At 48.3% G+C, this 19,148-nt stretch overlaps 1 protein-coding gene across 1 annotated transcript in view; it reads right to left on the reverse strand.

Moving 5' to 3' along the window:
• The window catches only part of LOC130854176 (deleted in malignant brain tumors 1 protein-like), a 197,203-nt gene that overhangs the window by 72,368 nt on the left and 105,687 nt on the right, over positions 1 to 19,148 (reverse strand). The window contains 9 exon segments of the mRNA XM_057736939.1: positions 918 to 937; positions 1,164 to 1,192; positions 1,981 to 2,385; positions 4,808 to 5,194; positions 5,403 to 5,431; positions 8,012 to 8,423; positions 9,492 to 9,830; positions 12,732 to 13,118; positions 14,185 to 14,557. Of these exon segments, the coding sequence (XP_057592922.1) occupies positions 918 to 937; positions 1,164 to 1,192; positions 1,981 to 2,385; positions 4,808 to 5,194; positions 5,403 to 5,431; positions 8,012 to 8,423; positions 9,492 to 9,830; positions 12,732 to 13,118; positions 14,185 to 14,557 (2,381 nt within the window).

The raw sequence follows: 19,148 nt of genomic DNA on the forward strand, positions 1-19,148 counted from the left end.
AATGAATATCATCACAGCACATGGAGATGATTGGGGACAAGACACCTATTGGCAGCAGGATGCTAGAGTTCCTGCAGGGCTTGCCAGCTGAAGGACGGGAACAATTAGACTCTTTTGCCTGTTGGGATGTAGGACTGAGTCTGGTCCCTGTCCTCCCTACAGGAAGCAAATTGAGGGTGAAGCACAAACACATAAGAAAGGAGAGGTATGAAAAGTGCCAGGGAAAGAGAGTCTGGAAACCTCTGGATCCAGCTGTACCTGAAGACAAAACTACCACTAAATGTCTTAGATATATAAGTTTGAGTACCCTTCTAGCTTAAGAGAACATCACTTGGGATCCTACCACTTAAACAAAAAGATCCTCACTAACACATTCTCTAGCTTGTATCTGAAGCTTTTCCGCAATCCTAGTACCTAGAGGTGGTCAACACAGAGGCTTAACCCAGGATTTAGACATTGCACCAAGGACCATTGACTGGAAGGCTGAGCACTGACACGCTGGAAGGATCCCCGTGATGCTTCCCATGGGAAGCAGCTGTTGTACAAGAGCGATCTGGAGGGGAACACAGCCAGAATAGAAAGAGTCTGGATAGAATCAAGGTTGGTCTAGTGACCCGAATCAAGTTTCTGGGAGAGCGGGGTCTGAGAAGTTCCCCTGCTGAAGGGAGAAAGAGGCCTTTTCTGAGAGCTTGGCATGAGCCAAATCATGCCCTCCAATGTCCCTCACATGGCTATGAGGTGGCACAGACCATGAGAGCCATCAGCACGCTCTCCTGACTAAGTGCTGCTCTTTGGGGAAGTATCCCTTTGAGACTCCACCTGGGGTGTAGGGCATGAAACAGCTCTCTTCTCACCCCACCTATAATTGTTCTTTACATGTGACAATGATTTCAAGCAGAAGTGACCCCAGAGCAAACCTCCCCTGGTACCAAATGTACTGGGGCAACAGAGGGTAGCCACCATGTCCTTAAATCACTGAGGCACACCCGAGGCTCCAGGAGTAGTAGCTCATCTACAAACTTCTGCTTGTTCTAGATCGACCAGGGATGTGGTACCAGGATGGGGAAAATGTCCACACTCCCTTCCTTAGGCTACTGGTTGGCTTCTGTGGAGGGGAGAGGGTAGGGAGGGAAACCTAGAGTCAAGAGGCAGCAGGGCTCAACTGGAATGAGTGTGGACTGGGGCCGAGCAGCTGGGACAGAGACAAAGCAGGCTGCCAACCTGGCACATAAGGGACACGACATGGGCAAAGGGGTACAACACAGAGCAGGTGAGACTCTCAGGCCCCAAGCATGTGCCCTGCTTCAGAGGGCCGTGGAGGAGGAGGCCTCTGCCATCCTCAGCACACATAGACGTTCCCTCTGAGAGGTGCAGGCAGACCAGCATCCCTTATTGCCAAGGTCCACTGAGGGAGGAATAGCTGTGCGCCTACAGGACTGAGTAGTCACAAACCAATGGTCAACCTCGCAGCTTTCCTGAGTCCACTGAGGCAGCAAGTCAGAGGGGTCCAGCTCCAGGTCTGCATCAAATGTGTGATCTCTCAGGCCCGACCACAGGTGGTGGCAAGGCTGTGCCTGGCAGGACACATGGGGCCCCTGTTCTGCTCACAGGACAGTTGTTCCCCGACAGGGCCTCCCAAGTCCCTGGAGGACTTACACCCAGGACTCAGACACCAAACCCTGGGCCACCTGCAGGACCAGCCCATGACTCCATTCAGAGACCTCCTCACAGAACTGTCCTCTTTTGCCTCTGCCTGCCCGGTAATGTTGGAGAAAAAGGCTTCATGTCCCCTTCAGTTTCGTTCTTTGTGCTAATTCACCATCTCCATGCCTGGCAGCTCCTCAAAAGCTCATACTAATTCCTAACTGGAGATAAGGTGATGAAAAGAAGCAAGAAATGAAGAAAATACTTTGAGAGGGGATCAGAATGGAAGAAGGAAAGCACACCCCAGAGACGCAACCCTGCTTATGTGAGACCCACCTGAGCAGATGGCACTGGCGTCCTCTCCATGTCCACAGTCGTGGGAGTTCCAGCCATTGTGGGGGCAGCTCCACAGGTAGGTCTCGTTTCCTGAGCAGCGCACGTTATCCAGGACAATCGGCCCTGAGCCCTGGCCAAACCGAGCACTTCCTGGGGCCGACAAGGCCGGGCCACAGCCCAGCTGCCTACAGAACACGTTGGCATCACTGATGTCCCAGTCGTCGTCACACACGGTGCCCCAGGAGCCTTGGTACAGGACCTCCACCCGGCCCTGGCACCTACCACCTCCATTCACCAGCCTCACGGCCAAACTCGATTTGGTTTCTGGAAAGAGACAGGAAAGGTCACTCCCCTGGGTCTCCTGAAGGAAGACGTCCTGAGGACGGACTGAGATTCAGAATCCTTCTATAGAAAGACTTCTGAGTCCGAGGTCATGTTTCCTATCAAGAGGACTTGACTGAAGGCCGTTCATCAACATTTCCCTGCCTCTGGCTGTGTTCCAGAAGCCTTGGCGGTGAGCTGGGCCAGGAACTTTTGCTGACTGATGCCCACAGCACCAGCAATGCAGGAGCTGAACCCAGCCTTGGGAGCAGGGGGGAGAGGGGAAGCCCAGGCCCTGCGTCGGCAGTGACCACGAGGATGGGATTGAGTCCGCACGTCAGGATGCCCACAGAGACAACTTCTCAGCCCCTACCAAGGAGCCACCTTTGCCTGCTCACCCCTAACTGGGACCCCTGCTCATGAGACCTGATGTTGTTCTGAAGACTAGCTTTCCACGGAGCTCTTACTCATGTCACTCTCAAACCCAAAGCTTAGGCTGGTTCTGAAATAAACCATGGACTCACTGACTACCATCAGAGCACAGGGAGGTGATTAGGGACAAGACTCCTATTGCCAGCAGGATGCTCAGAGTCCCTCCAAAACTTGTCAGCTGAAGGACTGGAACAAAAGACTCTTTTGCCTGTTAGGGTGGATACCTGCAGCTGGCATTTGTCCTCACTACAGGAAGCAAATTGAGGGTGAAGCACAAACACATAAGAAAGGAGAGATATGAAAAGTGCCAGGGAAAGAGAGTCTGGAAACCTCTGGATCCAGCTGTACCTGAAGACAAAACTACCACTAAATGTCTTTGACACATAAGTTTGAGTACCCTTCTAGCTTAAGAAAACATCACTTGGGATTCTACCACTTAAGCAAAAAGATCCTCACTAACACATTCTCTAACTGGTACCTGAAGCTTTTCCGCAATCCTATTACCTAGAGGTGGTCAACAGAGAGGCTTAACCCAGGATTTAGACATTGCACCAAGGACCATTGACTGGAAGGCTGAGCACTGACACGCTGGCAGAATCCCCGTGATGCTTCCCATGGGAAGCAGCTGTCATACAAGAGCGATCCAGAGGGGAACACAGCCAGAATAGAAAGAAGCTGGATACAATCAAGGTTGGTCAAGTGACCTGAAACAAGGATCAGGGAGACTGGGGTCTGAGAAGTTCCCCTGCTGAAGGGAGAAAGAGGCCTTTTCTGAGAGCTTGGCGTGAGCCAAATCATGCCCTCCAATGTCCCCCACATGGCCATGAGGTAGCAGAGACCAAGAGAGCCATCAGCACGCTCTCCTGACTGAGTGCTGCTCTTTAGGGACGGATCCCTTTGAGTCTCTGCCTGGGGTATAGGGCATGAAACAGCTCTGTTCTCACCCCATATATAACCCTTGTTTATATGTGACAATGTTTTCAAGCAGAAGTGACCCCAGGACAGATCTCCCCTGGTACCAAATGTACTGGGGGAACAGATTGTAGCCACCACATCCTTAAGTTACTGAGGCACACCCGAGGCCCCAGCAAGAGTGGCTCATCTGGAACCTTCAGCTTGCGCTAGAGTGATAAGGGACTTGGTACCGGGATGTGGAAAAAGTCCACACTCACCTCCTTAGGCTAACGGTTGGCGTCTGTGGAGGTGAGAGGGGCGGGAGGGACACCCGGAGTCACAAGGCAGCAGGACTCACTTGGAATGTGCGTGGACTGGGGCCGGGCAGCTGGGAGAGAGACAAAGCAGGCCAGACACAAGGCACAGAAGGGGCATGACAGGGGCAAAAGGGGACAAGGCTGAGCAGGTAAGACGCTCAGTCCCCATGCGTGTGCTCAGCCTCAGAGGGTTGGGAAGTGGGGAGGGCTCTACGAGCCTCTACCCCACAAAGATGTATCCCCTGAGGGGTCCCGGCAGACCAGCAACCTTTATTGCCAATGCCCACCGAGGGGAGATTAGCTGTGTGCCTGTGTGACCGAGTGGAACCAAACCAATGGTCAGCCTCGCCGCTTTTCTGGCTCCACTGAGGCAGCAAGATGGAGGGGTCCAGCTCCAGGTCTGCATCCCACGTGTGATCTCTCAGGCCCAACCAGAGGTGATGGCAAGGCTGTGCCTGGCAGGACACACGGGATCCCTGCTCTGCTCACAGCACACTTGGTGCCCTGACAGGGCATCCCAGGTCCCTGGAGGGGCGACAGACCAGGACTCAGACACCAAACACTGGGCCACCTGCAGGCCCAGACCATGACCTCCATTCAGAGACCTCCTAAGAGAACTGTCCTCTTTTGCCTCTGCCTGCCCTGTAATGTGGAGAAAAAGGCTTCATGTCCCCTTTGGCTGGGTTCTTTGTGCTCATTCACCATCTCCATGCCTGGAAGCTCCTCAAAGCCCATAGTAATTCCTATTCGAGAGGTAAGGTGATTAAAGGAAGCAAGAAATGAAGAAAATGCTTTGAGAGGGGATTAGAGTGGAAGAAGGAAAGCACACCCCAGAGATACAACCCTGCTTATTTGAGACCCACCTGAGCAGATGGCACTGGCGTCCTCGCCGTGTCCACAGTTGTGGGAGTTCCAGCCATTGTGGGGGCAGCTCCACAGGTGGGTCTCATTTCCTGAGCAGCGCACATGATCCAGGACAATGGGCCCTGAGCCCTGACCAAACCGGGCACTTCCTGGGGCCGACAAGGCCCAGCCACAACCCAGCTGCCTGCAGGCCACATTAGCATCATTGGTGTCCCAGTCATCATCACACACGGTGCCCCAGGAGCCTTGGTACAGGACCTCCACCCGGCCCTGGCACCTGTCACCTCCATTCACCAGCCTCACAGCCACACCCGATTTGGTTTCTGGAAAGAGACAGGAAAAGTCAGTCCCCTGTGTCTCGTGAAGGAAGACGTCCGGAGGACGGACTGAGATTCAGAATCCTTCCAGGGAAAGACCTCTGAGTCCGAGGTCATGTTTCCTATCAAGAGGACTTGACTGAAGGCCATTCATCATTATTTACCCACCTCTGGTTGTGTGCTGAGTTAGACACTTTCGCTGACTGATACCCAAAACACCAGCAGTCAGGAGCTGAACCCAGCTTTGGGAGGTAGTGAGGAGAGGGGAAGCCCACACCCCGCATTGGCAGTGACCACAGGGATGGGCTTGAGGCCCCACGCCAGGGAACTCCCAGATACAGCTTCCATCCCCCACCAGGGAGCCACCTTTGGCTGCTCACCCCTACTCAGGACCCCACCTCATCAGACCTGAGGTTGTTCTCAAGGATTGCTTTCCTCTGAGCTCTTACTGATGTCACTCTCACACCCAAAGCTTAGGCTGGTTCTGGAATAAACCATGGACTCACAGACGATCATCAGAGCACAGGGTATCCCTGCGCCAAGACACCTATCAGCAGCAGGATGCTCAGAGTCCCTCCAGGTATTGTCAGCTGAAGGACTGCAACAAATAGACCCTTTTGCCTGTTGGGATGTAGACTTGCAGCTGGTCCCTGTCCCCATGACCAGAAGCAAATTAGGGTGAAGCCCAAACACATAAGAAAGGAGAGGTATGAAAAGCACAGGGGGACAGAGAGTCTGGAATCCTCTGGATCCAGCTGTAACTGAAGTCAGAACTACCACTAAATGTCTTAGACATATCAGTTATTGGGTCCCCTTCTAGCTTAGAGACCATCGCTTGAAAATCTACAACCTAAGCAAAAACATCCTCACTAACACATTCTCTAGCTGGTAGCTGAAGTTTTTCACAATCCTAGTAACTACAGGTGGTCAACACAGAGGCTTAACCCAGGATTTACACATTGCACCAAGGACCATTGACTGGAATGTGGAGCACTGACACGCTGACAGGATCCCCATGATGCTTCCCATAGGAAGCAATGGTCATAAAAGAGCAATCTGGAGGGGAACACAGCCAGATTAAAAAGAAGGTGGACAAGAGGGCAGACAGCAGGATCAAGCAGTATCAGCAGTATTTCATCTTACACAACTGAAAACCACAGCCACAGAAAGACAGAGAAATGAAAAAGCAGAGAACTTTGTACCAGATTAAGGGACAGGATATAGCCCAGGAAAAACAACTAAATGAAGGGGAGATAGGCACCCTTCCAGAAAAAGAATTCAGAATAATGATAGTGAAGATGATCCAGGACTTTGAAAAAAGACTGGATGCAAAGATCAAAAGTCTACCAAAGACCTAGAAGAATTAAAGAGCAAACAAACAGAGATATGCAACACAATAACAGAAATGAAAAATACACAAGAAGGAACCAATAACAGATTAACGGAGGCAGAAGGGCGAATAAGTGACCTGGAAGACAGAATGGTGATAATCACTGATGCAGAAAAGAATAAGGAAAAAAGAATGAAAGGAACTGAGGACAGCATAAGATACCTCTGGAACAATATTAAACACACCAACATTCGCATGATAGGGGTCCCAGAAGGAGAAGAGAGAGAGAAAGCACCCGAGAAAATATTGGAAGAGATTATAGTTGAAAACTTCCCTAACATGGGAAAGGAAATTGCTACCCAAGTCCAGGAAGCACAGAGAGTCCCAGGCAGGATAAACCCAAGGAGAAACACGCCAAGACATATAGTAATCAAGCTGACAAAAATTAAAGACAGAGAAATGTTATTAAAAGCAACAAGGGAAAAACGACAAATAACATACAAGGGAACTCCCATAAGGTTAACAGCTGATTTCTCAGCAGAAACTCTGCAAGCCAGAAGGGAGTGGCATGATATACTTCAAGTGATGAAAGGGAAGAACCTACACCCAAGAATACTCTACCCAGCAAGGATCTCATTCAGATTCGTTGGAGAAATCCAAAGCTTTACAGACAAGCAACAGCTAAGGGAATTCAGCACCACCAAACCAGCCCTACAACAAATGCTAAAGGAACTTCTCTAAGCAGGAAACATAAGAGAAGAAAAGCACCTACAAAAACAAAAACAAAATGATTAAGAAAATGGTAATATGAACATACATATCAATAATTACCTTCAATGTAAATGGACTAAATGCCCCAACCAAAAGACACGGACTGGCTGAATGGATACAAACACAAGACCCATATATATGCTGTCTACAAGAGACTCACTTCAGACCTAGGAACACATACAGATGGAAAATGAAGGGATGGAAAAAGATATTCCATGCAAATGAAAATCAAAAGAAAGCTGGAGTAGCAATACTCATATCAGATAAAATAGACTTTAAAATAAAAAATGTTACAAGAGACAAGAAAGGATATTACATAAAGATCAAGGAATCAATCCAAGAAGAGGGGATAACAATTATAAATATATATGCACCCAATATAGGAGCACCTCAATACACAAGGCAAATGCTAACAACTATGAAAGAGGAAATGCAAGGCAGAAATAGAGACACAGGTATAGAGAACAAACACATGGACACCAAGTGGGGAAAGCAGGAAGGGTTGGGGGAGAATGAATTGGAAGATTGGGATACCGAATTGTACACTCTAAATATATGCTGTTTATTGTCTGTTAATTGTATCTCAATAAAAGTTCTTAATAAAAAAAAAAAGAAGGTGGACAGAATCAAGGTTGGTCTAGTGACCTGTAACAAGGATCAAGGAGAGTGGGGTCTAAGGACCCCATGCTTCCTAGCGGGAGATAAGGTGATGTAAGGAAGCGAGAAATGAAGAAAATGCTTTGAGAGGGGATCAGAATGGAAGAAGGAAAGCACACCCCAGAGACGCAACCCTGCTTATGTGAGACCCACCTGAGCAGATGGCACTGGCGTCCTCGCCGTGTCCACAGTTGTGGGAGTTCCAGCCATTGTGGGGGCAGCTCCACAGGTGGGTCTCATTTCCTGAGCAGCGCACGTTATCCAGGACAATCGGCCCTGAGCCCTGACCAAACCGGGCACTTCCTGGGGCCGACAAGGCCCAGCCACAGCCCAGCTGCCCGCAGGCCACATTGGCATCATTTGTGTCCCAGTCGTCGTCACACACGGTGCCCCAGGAGCCTTGGTACAGGACCTCCACCCGGCCCTGACACCTGTCACCTCCATTCACCAACCTCACGGCCACACCCAATTTGGTTTCTGGAAAGAGACAGGAAAAGTCACTCCCCTGTGTCTCGTGAAGGAAGACGTCCTGAGGACAGACTGAGATTCAGAATCCTTCCAGGGAAAGATTTCTGAGTCCGAGGTCATGTTTCTTATCTAGAGGATTTGACTGAAGGCCGTTCATCATCATTTCCCCGCCTCTGGCTCTGCTCCAGAACCCTTGGCTGTGCGCTGGGCCGGGCACTTTCGCTGACTGATGCCCACAACATGAGCAATTCAGGAGCTGAACCCAGCTTTGGGAGTGGTGGGGACAGGGGAAGCCCACAGCCTGCATCAGCAGTGGCCACTGGGATGCCCTTAAGCCCCCCCATCAGGGTACCCCCAGAGACAGCGTCCCAGCCCCCACCGAGGAGCCACCTTTGGCTGCTCACCCCTACTCAGGACCCCACCTCATCAGACCTGAGGTTCTTCGGAAGGATCGCTTTCCATTGAGCTCTTACTCATGTCACTCTCAAACTCAGAGCTTAGCCTGTTTCTGAAATATACCATGGACTCACTGACGACCATCAGAGCACAGGGAGATGCCTGGGGCCAAGACACCTAGTGCCAGCAGGATGCTCAGAATCCCTCCAGAACTTGTCAACTGAGGGACTGAAACAAATAGACTCTTTTGCCTGTTGGGATGTAGACCTGCGGCTGACCCCATCCCCACGACAGGAAGCAAATTGATGGTGAAGCCCATAACACATGAGAAAGGAGAGGTATGAAAAGCGCAGGGAGACAGAGAGTCTGGAAACCTCTGGATCCAGCTGTACCTGAAGACAAAACTACCACTAAATGTCTTAGACATATCAGTTGTTTGCCGTCTGAGCGGTCCAGGCAGACCAGCATCCCTTATTGCCAATGCCCACTGAGGGGAGATTAGCTGTGTGCCTATGTGACCGAGTGGAACCAAACCAATGGTCAGCCTCGCAGCTTTTCTGGGTCCACTGCGGCAGCAAGACGGAGGGGTCCAGCTCCAGGTCCGCATCCCAAGTGTGATCTCAAAAGCCCATAGTAATTCCTAGCCACAGATAAGGTGATGTGAAGAAGCGAGAAATGAAGAAAATGTTTTGAGAGGGGATCAAAATGGAAGAAGGAAAGCACACCCCAGATGTGCAACCCTACTTATGTGAGACCCACCTGAGCAGATGGCACTGGCGTCCTCGCCGTATCCACAGTTGTGGGAGTTCCAGCCATTGTGGGGGCAGCTCCACAGGTGGGTCTCGTTTCCTGAGCAGCGCACGTTATCCAGGACAATCGGCCTTGAGCTCTGACCAAAATGGGCACTTCCTGGGGCCGACAAGGCCCAGCCACAACCCAGCTGCCTGCAGACCACATTGGCATCATTGGTGTCCCAGTCATCGTCACACACGGTGCCCCAGGAGCCTTGGTACAGGACCTCCACCCGGCCCTGGCACCTGTCACCTCCATTCACCAGGCTCACAGCCAAACCCAATTTGGTTTCTGGAAAGAGACAGGAAAGGTCAGTCCCCTGTGTCCTGAAGGAAGACATCCTGAGGACACACTGAGACTCAGAATCCTTCCAGGAAAAGAATTCTAAGTCTGAGGTCATGTTTCCTATCAAGAGGACTTGACTGAAGGCCATTCATCATTATTTACCCACCTCTGGTTGTGTGCTGAGTTAGACACTTTCGCTGACTGATACCCAAAACACCAGCAGTCAGGAGCTGAACCCAGCTTTGGGAGGTAGTGAGGAGAGGGGAAGCCCACACCCCGCATTGGCAGTGACCACAGGGATGGGCTTGAGGCCCCACGCCAGGGAACTCCCAGATACAGCTTCCATCCCCCACCAGGGAGCCCCTTTGGCTGCTCACCCCTACTCAGGACCCCACCTCATCAGACCTGAGGTTGTTCTCAAGGATTGCTTTCCTCTGAGCTCTTACTGATGTCACTCTCACACCCAAAGCTTAGGCTGGTTCTGGAATAAACCATGGACTCACAGACGATCATCAGAGCACAGAGTATGCCTGGGCCAAGACACCTATCAGCAGCAGGATGCTCAGAGTCCCTCCAGGTATTGTCAGCTGAAGGACTGCAACAAATAGACCCTTTTGCCTGTTGGGATGTAGACTTGCAGCTGGCCCCTGTCCCCACGACCAGAAGCAAATTAGGGTGAAGCCCAAACACATAAGAAAGGAGAGGTATGAAAAGCACAGGGGGACAGAGAGTCTGGAATCCTCTGGATCCAGCTGTAACTGAAGTCAGAACTACCACTAAATGTCTTAGACATATCAGTTATTGGGTCCCCTTCTAGCTTAGAGACCATCGCTTGAAAATCTACAACCTAAGCAAAAACATCCTCAATAACACATTCTCTAGCTGGTAGCTGAAGTTTTTCGCAATCCTAGTAACTACAGGTGGTCAACACAGAGGCTTAACCCAGGATTTACACATTGCACCAAGGACCATTGACTGGAATGTGGAGCACTGACACGCTGACAGGATCCCCATGATGCTTCCCATAAGAAGCAATGGTCATAAAAGAGCAATCTGGAGGGGAACACAGCCAGATTAAAAAGAAGGTGGACAAGAGGGCAGACAGCAGGATCAAGCAGTATCAGCAGTATTTCATCTTACACAACTGAAAACCACAGCCACAGAAAGACAGAGAAATGAAAAAGCAGAGAACTTTGTACCAGATTAAGGGACAGGATAAAGCCCAGGAAAAACAACTAAGTGAAGGGGAGATAGGCACCCTTCCAGAAAAAGAATTCAGAATAATGATAGTGAAGATGATCCAGGACTTTGAAAAAAGACTGGATGCAAAGATCAAAAAGTCTACCAAAGACCTAGAAGAATTAAAGAGCAAACAAACAGAGATATGCAACACAATAACAGAAATGAAAAATACACAAGAAGGAACCAATAACAGATTAACAGAGGCAGAAGGGCGAATAAGTGACCTGGAAGACAGAATGGTGATCATCACTGATGCAGAAAAGAATAAGGAAAAAAGAATGAAAGTAAATGAAGACAGCCTAAGATACCTCTGGGACAATGTTAAATGCACCAACATTCACATTATAGGGGTCCCAGAAGGAGAAGAGAGAGAGAAAGCACCCGAGAAAATATTGGAAGAGATTATAGTTGAAAACTTCCCTAACATGGGAAAGGAAATTGCTACCCAAGTCCAGGAAGCACAGAGAGTCCCAGGCAGGATAAACCCAAGGAGAAACACGCCAAGACATATAGTAATCAAGCTGACAAAAATTAAAGACAGAGAAATGTTATTAAAAGCAACAAGGGAAAAACGACAAATAACATACAAGGGAACTCCCATAAGGTTAACAGCTGATTTCTCAGCAGAAACTCTGCAAGCCAGAAGGGAGTGGCATGATATACTTCAAGTGATGAAAGGGAAGAACCTACACCCAAGAATACTCTACCCAGCAAGGATCTCATTCAGATTCGTTGGAGAAATCCAAAGCTTTACAGACAAGCAACAGCTAAGGGAATTCAGCACCACCAAACCAGCCCTACAACAAATGCTAAAGGAACTTCTCTAAGCAGGAAACATAAGAGAAGAAAAGCACCTACAAAAACAAAAACAAAATGATTAAGAAAATGGTAATATGAACATACATATCAATAATTACCTTCAATGTAAATGGACTAAATGCCCCAACCAAAAGACACAGACTGGCTGAATGGATACAAACACAAGATCCACATATAGGCTGTCTACAAGAGACTCACTTCAGACCTAGGAACACATACAGACGGAAAATGAGGGGATGGAAAAAGATATTCCAAGCAAATGAAAATCAAAAGAAAGCTGGAGTAGCAATACTCATATCAGATAAAATAGACTTTAAAATAAAAAATGTTACAAGAGACAAGAAAGGATATTACATAAAGATCAAGGAATCAATCCAAGAAGAGGAGATAACAATTATAAATATATATGCACCCAATATAGGAGCACCTCAATACACAAGGCAAGTGCTAACAACTATGAAAGAGGAAATGCAAGGCAGAAATAGAGACACAGGTATAGAGAACAAACACATGGACACCAAGTGGGGAAAGCAGGAAGGGTTGGGGGAGAATGAATTGGAAGATTGGGATACCGAATTGTACACTCTAAATATATGCTGTTTATTGTCTGTTAATTGTATCTCAATAAAAGTTCTTAAAAAAAAAAAAGAAGGTGGACAGAATCAAGGTTGGTCTAGTGACCTGTAACAAGGATCAGGGAGAGTGGGGTCTAAGGACCCCATGCTTCCTAGCGGGAGATAAGGTGATGTAAGGAAGCGAGAAATGAAGAAAATGCTTTGAGAGGGGATCAGAATGGAAGAAGGAAAGCACACCCCAGAGACGCAACCCTGCTTATGTGAGACCCACCTGAGCAGATGGCACTGGCGTCCTCGCCGTGTCCACAGTTGTGGGAGTTCCAGCCATTGTGGGGGCAGCTCCACAGGTGGGTCTCATTTCCTGAGCAGCGCACGTTATCCAGGACAATCGGCCCTGAGCCCAGACCAAAATGGGCACTTCCTGGGGCCGACAAGGCCCAGCCACAGTCCAGCTGCCCACAGGCCACATTGGCATCATTGGTGTCCCAGTCGTCGTCACACACGGTGCCCCAGGAGCCTTGGTACAGGACCTCCACTCGGCCCTGGCACCTGTCACCTCCATTCACCAACCTCACAGCCACACCCGATTTGGTTTCTGGAAAGAGACAGGAAAAGTCACTCCCCTGTGTCTCGTGAAGGAAGACGTCCTGAGGACAGACTGAGATTCAGAATCCTTCCAGGGAAAGATTTCTGAGTCCGAGGTCATGTTTCTTATCTAGAGGATTTGACTGAAGGCCGTTCATCATCATTTCCCCGCCTCTGGCTCTGCTCCAGAACCCTTGGCTGTGCGCTGGGCCGGGCACTTTCGCTGACTGATGCCCACAGCATGAGCAATTCAGGAGCTGAACCCAGCTTTGGGAGTGGTGGGGACAGGGGAAGCCCACAGCCTGCATCAGCAGTGGCCACTGGGATGCCCTTAAGCCCCCGCATCAGGGTACTCCCAGAGACAGCGTCCCAGCCCCCACCGAGGAGCCACTTTGGCTGCTCACTCCTACCTAGGACCCCACCTCATCAGACCTGAGGTTCTTCAGAAGGATCGCTTTCCACTGAGCTCTTACTCATGTCACTCTCAAACTCAGAGCTTAGCCTGATTCTGAAATAAACCATGGACTCACTGATGACCATCAGAGCACAGGGAGATGCCTGGGGCCAAGACACCTAGTGCCAGCAGGATGCTCAGAGTCCCTCCAGAACTTGTCAACTGAAGGACTGAAACAAATAGACTCTTTTGCCTGTTGGGATGTAGACCTGCAGCTGACCCCGTCCCCACAACAGGAAGCAAACTGAGGGTGAAGCCCATACACATGAGAAAGGAGAGGTATGAAAAGCGCAGGGAGACAGAGAGTCTGGAAACCTCTGGATCCAGCTGTACCTGAAGACAAAACTACCACTAAATGTCTTAGACATATCAGTTGTTTGCCCCCTGAGCAGTCCAGGCAGACCAGCATCCCTTATTGCCAATGCCCACCGAGGGGAGATTAGCTGTGTGCCTATGTGACTGAGTGGAACCAAACCAATGGTCAGCCTCGCAGCTTTTCTGGGTCCACTGCGGCAGCAAGACGGAGGGGTCCAGCTCCAGGTCCGCATCCCATGTGTGATCTCAAAAGCCCATAGTAATTCCTAGCCGCAGATAAGGTGATGTAAAGAAGCAAGAAATGAGGAAAATGCTTTGAGAGGGTATCAGAATGGAAGAAGGAAAGCACACCCCAGATGTGCAACCCTACTTATGTGAGACCCACCTGAGCAGATGGCACTGGCGTCCTCGCCGTGTCCACAGTTGTGGGAGTTCCAGCCATTGTGGGGGCAGCTCCACAGGTGGGTCTCGTTTCCTGAGCAGCGCACGTTATCCAGGACAATTGGCCCTGAGCCCTGACCAAAATGGGCACTTCCTGGGGCCGACAAGGCCCAGCCACAGCCCAGCTGCCTGCAGACCACATTGGCATCATTGGTGTCCCAGCCGTCGTCACACACGGTGCCCCAGGAGCCTTGGTACAGGACCTCCACCCGGCCCTGGCACCTGTCACCTCCATTCACCAGCCTCACGGCCACACCCAATTTGGTGTCTGGAAAGAGACAGGAAAAGTCACTCCCCTGTGTCTCGTGAAGGAAGACGTCCTGAGGACAGACTGAGATTCAGAACTCTTCCAGGGAAAGACCTCTGAGTCCGAGGTCATGTTTCCTATCAAGAGGACTTGACTGAAGGCCGTTCATCATCATTTCCTCCCCTTGGCTGTGCTCCAGAACTCTTGGCTCTGCGCTGAGCTAGGCACTTTCACTGACGGATGCCCACAGCAGCAGCAGTTCAGGAGCTGAACCCAGCCTTGGGAGGCAGTGGCGAGAGGGGAAGCCCACAGCCTGCAACGGCAGTGGCCACTGGGATGGGCTTGAGCCCCTGCACAGGGTATCCCCAGAGACAGCGTCCCAGCCCCCACCAAGGAGCCACCTTTGGCTGCTCACCCCTACTCGGGACCCCAGCTCATCAGAGTGAGGTAGGAGATATTTTGCTCCATTCTAGGCATTTACAACTGGCCCCTAGATTACATATAATGAGGCCGAGAAGATGAGCTTCTTGGCTGACATTCATTACCTGCCTCTGGTTACATTGCCTGAGGCAGGAGACAAAGGAGCTCCGGGACTACATATTCATCACCAGACTCCTGTCTGTATTTCGATAGCTGCATTTCAATTAAAAAGAAAGCAACAGGAATAGGGCAAAGGACCGAACATTGGACACCTTTTTACAGGGACACACAGGGACTAACCCTTGTTAAGAGATCAGATTATTTTGAAACCCGGGAAATTCAAGGTAAAGTGCAGGTCTCTCCAAACTGCTTGCTGGGGACTTCTGACTTTTACTCTCTTTCATTGAGCACTTCCTTGCTCTCAGCTCTCTGCTTTGTTCTCTTTCCAAGACCCACAGGGCTTAATCTGGGCCCCCTCAGTGCAGGAGCCCCAGCACTCCCTCTGTCCCCTCTCTCCCCTCTCTCCCCTCTCCCCCTTTCTCTAGCTCTGCCTAAACGACAACCCCCAGCACGCCCCCTGCCCAAGCTGTGCCTCTTCACCAACCCTGGGAACAACACATGGGGAAGTCAGAGCTCAGTGCCTGCAGCCCTCGCCAACAAATTGCACCCTTCTACACGCCACACTGTATTTCCCAGGATAAAAACATCACCTCCCCCGGGCCTCACTGCCTTCCAGTGTCTTTCTCCAGAGCAGCCCTCCAGGTGCCTGTGCCACCCCACCAGCACACACTGCCCTGCACTTTGTTCCTGTGATTCTCTTTCCTACTGTACTTGGGAAGCAAGCTTTCCTTCTTACCTAAGCCTTATGTCCCCTTCAAGTTTACTTTAGACGCCAAACAAACGGGGCAATAGACGTGGGGTTCTTCTGCTGTTTGCTCTCCCCCCTCACTCTGTGTCCAAAGACCCTCTATGGGAACACTGCCACCTCTCAGCCCTCAGATCCTGACCCCCCGGCACTTTCCACTGTGGCTAACTCCAGCTCCTCCAGGAGATCCCCCTTCACTCCAGGCCTTAGCAGCTCATACACTGAAACAGACCACCTATAGGGCTGGCCACTTCCAAACAGCCTACACCCTACGCTTCATAGATGCTCAGTCTCAAGGAATACATTGCAGCATAGGAAGCTTCTAGACAAGGAATCTCTCCCCTGGAAAGTCCTGGCAACCAGGTCTGCACTGGTTCAAAACCCCTCTCCGGCCATAGTGCGATGGGAGCCTTGCACAAGGCTTCAATGGAGGCCAGAGACGTCCGGTCAGGATTCCGTGGGAAAAAAAAGGATATTTGAAAACCCACCAGGTTCGAAGGGAATTAGGGGGACTCCTCAAACCCCTTCAGGCAAGAGCCTCCTGGTAAGTGTTTCCAGAACGCTGATTCCATTCTAGGAGCGCAGTTTGGGTCTTGGTTACAGGTTACTGGACAGGGGAGGATCCCCTTTCTAATCCAGGTGGGCTGAGAAAAAGGAAAAACCTAGATTCTACTGTAGCAGTGCCTGACCTTTATTTAAGTTTAGGGATTAAAAAAAAATGGTCTTAAAATGGTTCTCTTACAATTAGACCTTTATTGCCACAGGATGGGTAAATGGACTGAGGTTCCCTTTCATCCAGGATTTTTTCCTATAATCAAAAGCCTAAGGAATCAGAAAAACACTCCTAACATTCTAAAGAATCCCCTTCTAACTTCTCCCAACTCTCAGAGGGGGGAACCAAGCTTCCCCTACTCCTGCAATTTCCCTCACTCCTTCAGATTCTTCTGATCAAAGACCCCACCTCCCCAGAGGGACAGTCCCTGCTGGGACACCATTCTATCAGCCAGTCTGCCTCTCTTATCAGAGCCAATTTGAGTACTAAATTTTAGCTATGAAACCATGACTACAGAAAGAGAAGGATGACTTTAGACCGTGCAGCCGCAATATTCTTTAGACTCCGGATAAAATTGGTTAAGATAAAAGATTTTTTTAATTACAAAACCGGTTCTTTTTGCATATACAATTAGAAATAGCTAGCTTGTTCTTCATCAAAGTTCTGACCCTGAAATCACAAAAATATGCCTAGGAAAAAGCTTGAAGTTAACTCATCATGCCCTTGAGATACAATCACAGCCCACTTTGCCTGAGACATCAGCCTTGGGTTAATTAATAGAACTTCAAGCCAAGGGGAAAAAACAGGGTGGGGGGAAAAGAAACATTTTAAATCTCAAGCAGAAACTATGAGATCTCTGTCTATCTGCATATGCGTGTATGTCTCAGCCTGTGTCTTTGACTTTGGATAATATTGCTGAGGTTAATTTGTAAATGAGCTCTATTTAACTGGCTTAGAAAAAAAGTAAGCGCTTAGAAATCAAACAGTCCTGAATACAAGAGAAATTAAGCTAAACAAATTTCATGTTCACTTGAAATGGGAAGTATTCAATACTAGATTAAGACCTGGTAGTAATGTTTGTTGATCTAATTAATATACATATCTTTAAAGCCATCAACATTAAACATAACACTTCTATTGTGCCTAGGTTTAATATAAGCTATCTGTTACAAATTTGTCAGCAAAGAAAATAACTCAATGTGAAGAAACTTATAGGGAAAAAAATGCAAATGAGATAAGAACTTTGGGTGAACATTTTAGGACTAAAACAAGACATTAAAATGTTAATTACTGAACATTGGCTTCCTTTTACACATAAACAAAAGGTTTAAAACTATTAAGAAATATGTTTGGTGCCACCCTGAGATATTTTATCCTATCTGACTGAGTGTTCTAAACCCTTTGGATATTATATGGCAGTTGTTTAATAATATAAATATTCTAGAAATAATATGGAGTTCCTAAAATTCTGAAATGTCCAGATAAAAAGTTATCAGTCATAGATATTGTCTAAAAACGTCGTGTGTCACAGCAGTAACCAAATCAGTTTATCAATTGCACTGTAATCAGATTTTCAATGTGCCCTCTTAAGTCTTTTGTGATTATAGACAGGTATGATTTCACTCTGACGCCTTTACAAAAATATTGCCTCTTCAAGATTTATAGAAAGGACTTTCTAAGACTAAATTAAAATTAATTAGGTAAATAAATTTTGTTATTAACAATAATCTGGTACCAAACTGCTATTTGGTTCCCTCTCTCTGTTAACAAAAACAGTTTTCTTGCAATGCTGCTTTTGGTAACAGACTATGTGAATTACCTTGCCTTTAAGTGACTCATATTGCTTTTAAGATCTTTGTTACTTTGCTTAAGGGAATAGGTAGTATTTCACCATGATCTATGAAGACTATGACACGTGTACACAAAGTTCATTCTGCTTCTACAGAAATGAAAACCTCATTGTCAGGCCTTTGACATCCTGATGCCCTTGAAGTATGGCAACAGTCTACTCCTAAATCAGATAATTTAAAATAGGTAAACAATAGCTGTAAACAGGGCTATGGGAAATCTAAGACGGCCGCTTGGCTTTTCCTGGCTCCCTGACAGACCTCATTTTTGAAGTTTGATAGCTTATAGCCCTTTCTGGCTGCAGGGCTGATGGCCTCACAATGAGAAAAAAGTGGTTAAAGTTGTGTTTTCCACGTGGGATATGCCTTCCACACTCTGCAGTGATCAAGGTGCCCCCTTCACCGGACAAATCACACGAGCCTTAACAAAACCTCACAAACTTCTTAAAACTCTCACTGTCACTGTCATCCTCAATCATCAGACAAGGTCAACAGAGCTAATGAGATAACTGGATTCAGAACAAAAGTTAATTACATGGAATTAAGCGAACGGCTGAATATGAGATAATTTTTATGCCTTTTGTCTGACATAGTGCTGGCTTTTAATCTTTGGTTTTTTAGATATAAAAAAAGCTCTTCTCCTCAAGCTACTTATGGTTCACAACAATTTGGTACTTTACACCTGGGGTAAAATCAAAACATTTAATTTTCTCTCTACCTGCTCCCTCCTGCGATTGAAAACGCTTAGATTCTCAGCAGCTTTATCAGCTCCTCTATGCTGGGAACAATTAAATCATACTAAGGACAATCAGTCTAGTTACACTACATAATTGGGACAAATGCCTTATAAACAATGCCAATACAAATTTCCCTGAAAGATAAGAATTGGTACAGAACAGACGAAGTCAGATAACCTGGGTATATCCTAGGCTACACCTAATGAAAGTTTGTGACTTAAATT

The sequence above is a fragment of the Hippopotamus amphibius genome, chromosome 5 (assembly GCF_030028045.1).
Source record: "Hippopotamus amphibius kiboko isolate mHipAmp2 chromosome 5, mHipAmp2.hap2, whole genome shotgun sequence".
NCBI lineage: Eukaryota > Metazoa > Chordata > Mammalia > Artiodactyla > Hippopotamidae > Hippopotamus > Hippopotamus amphibius.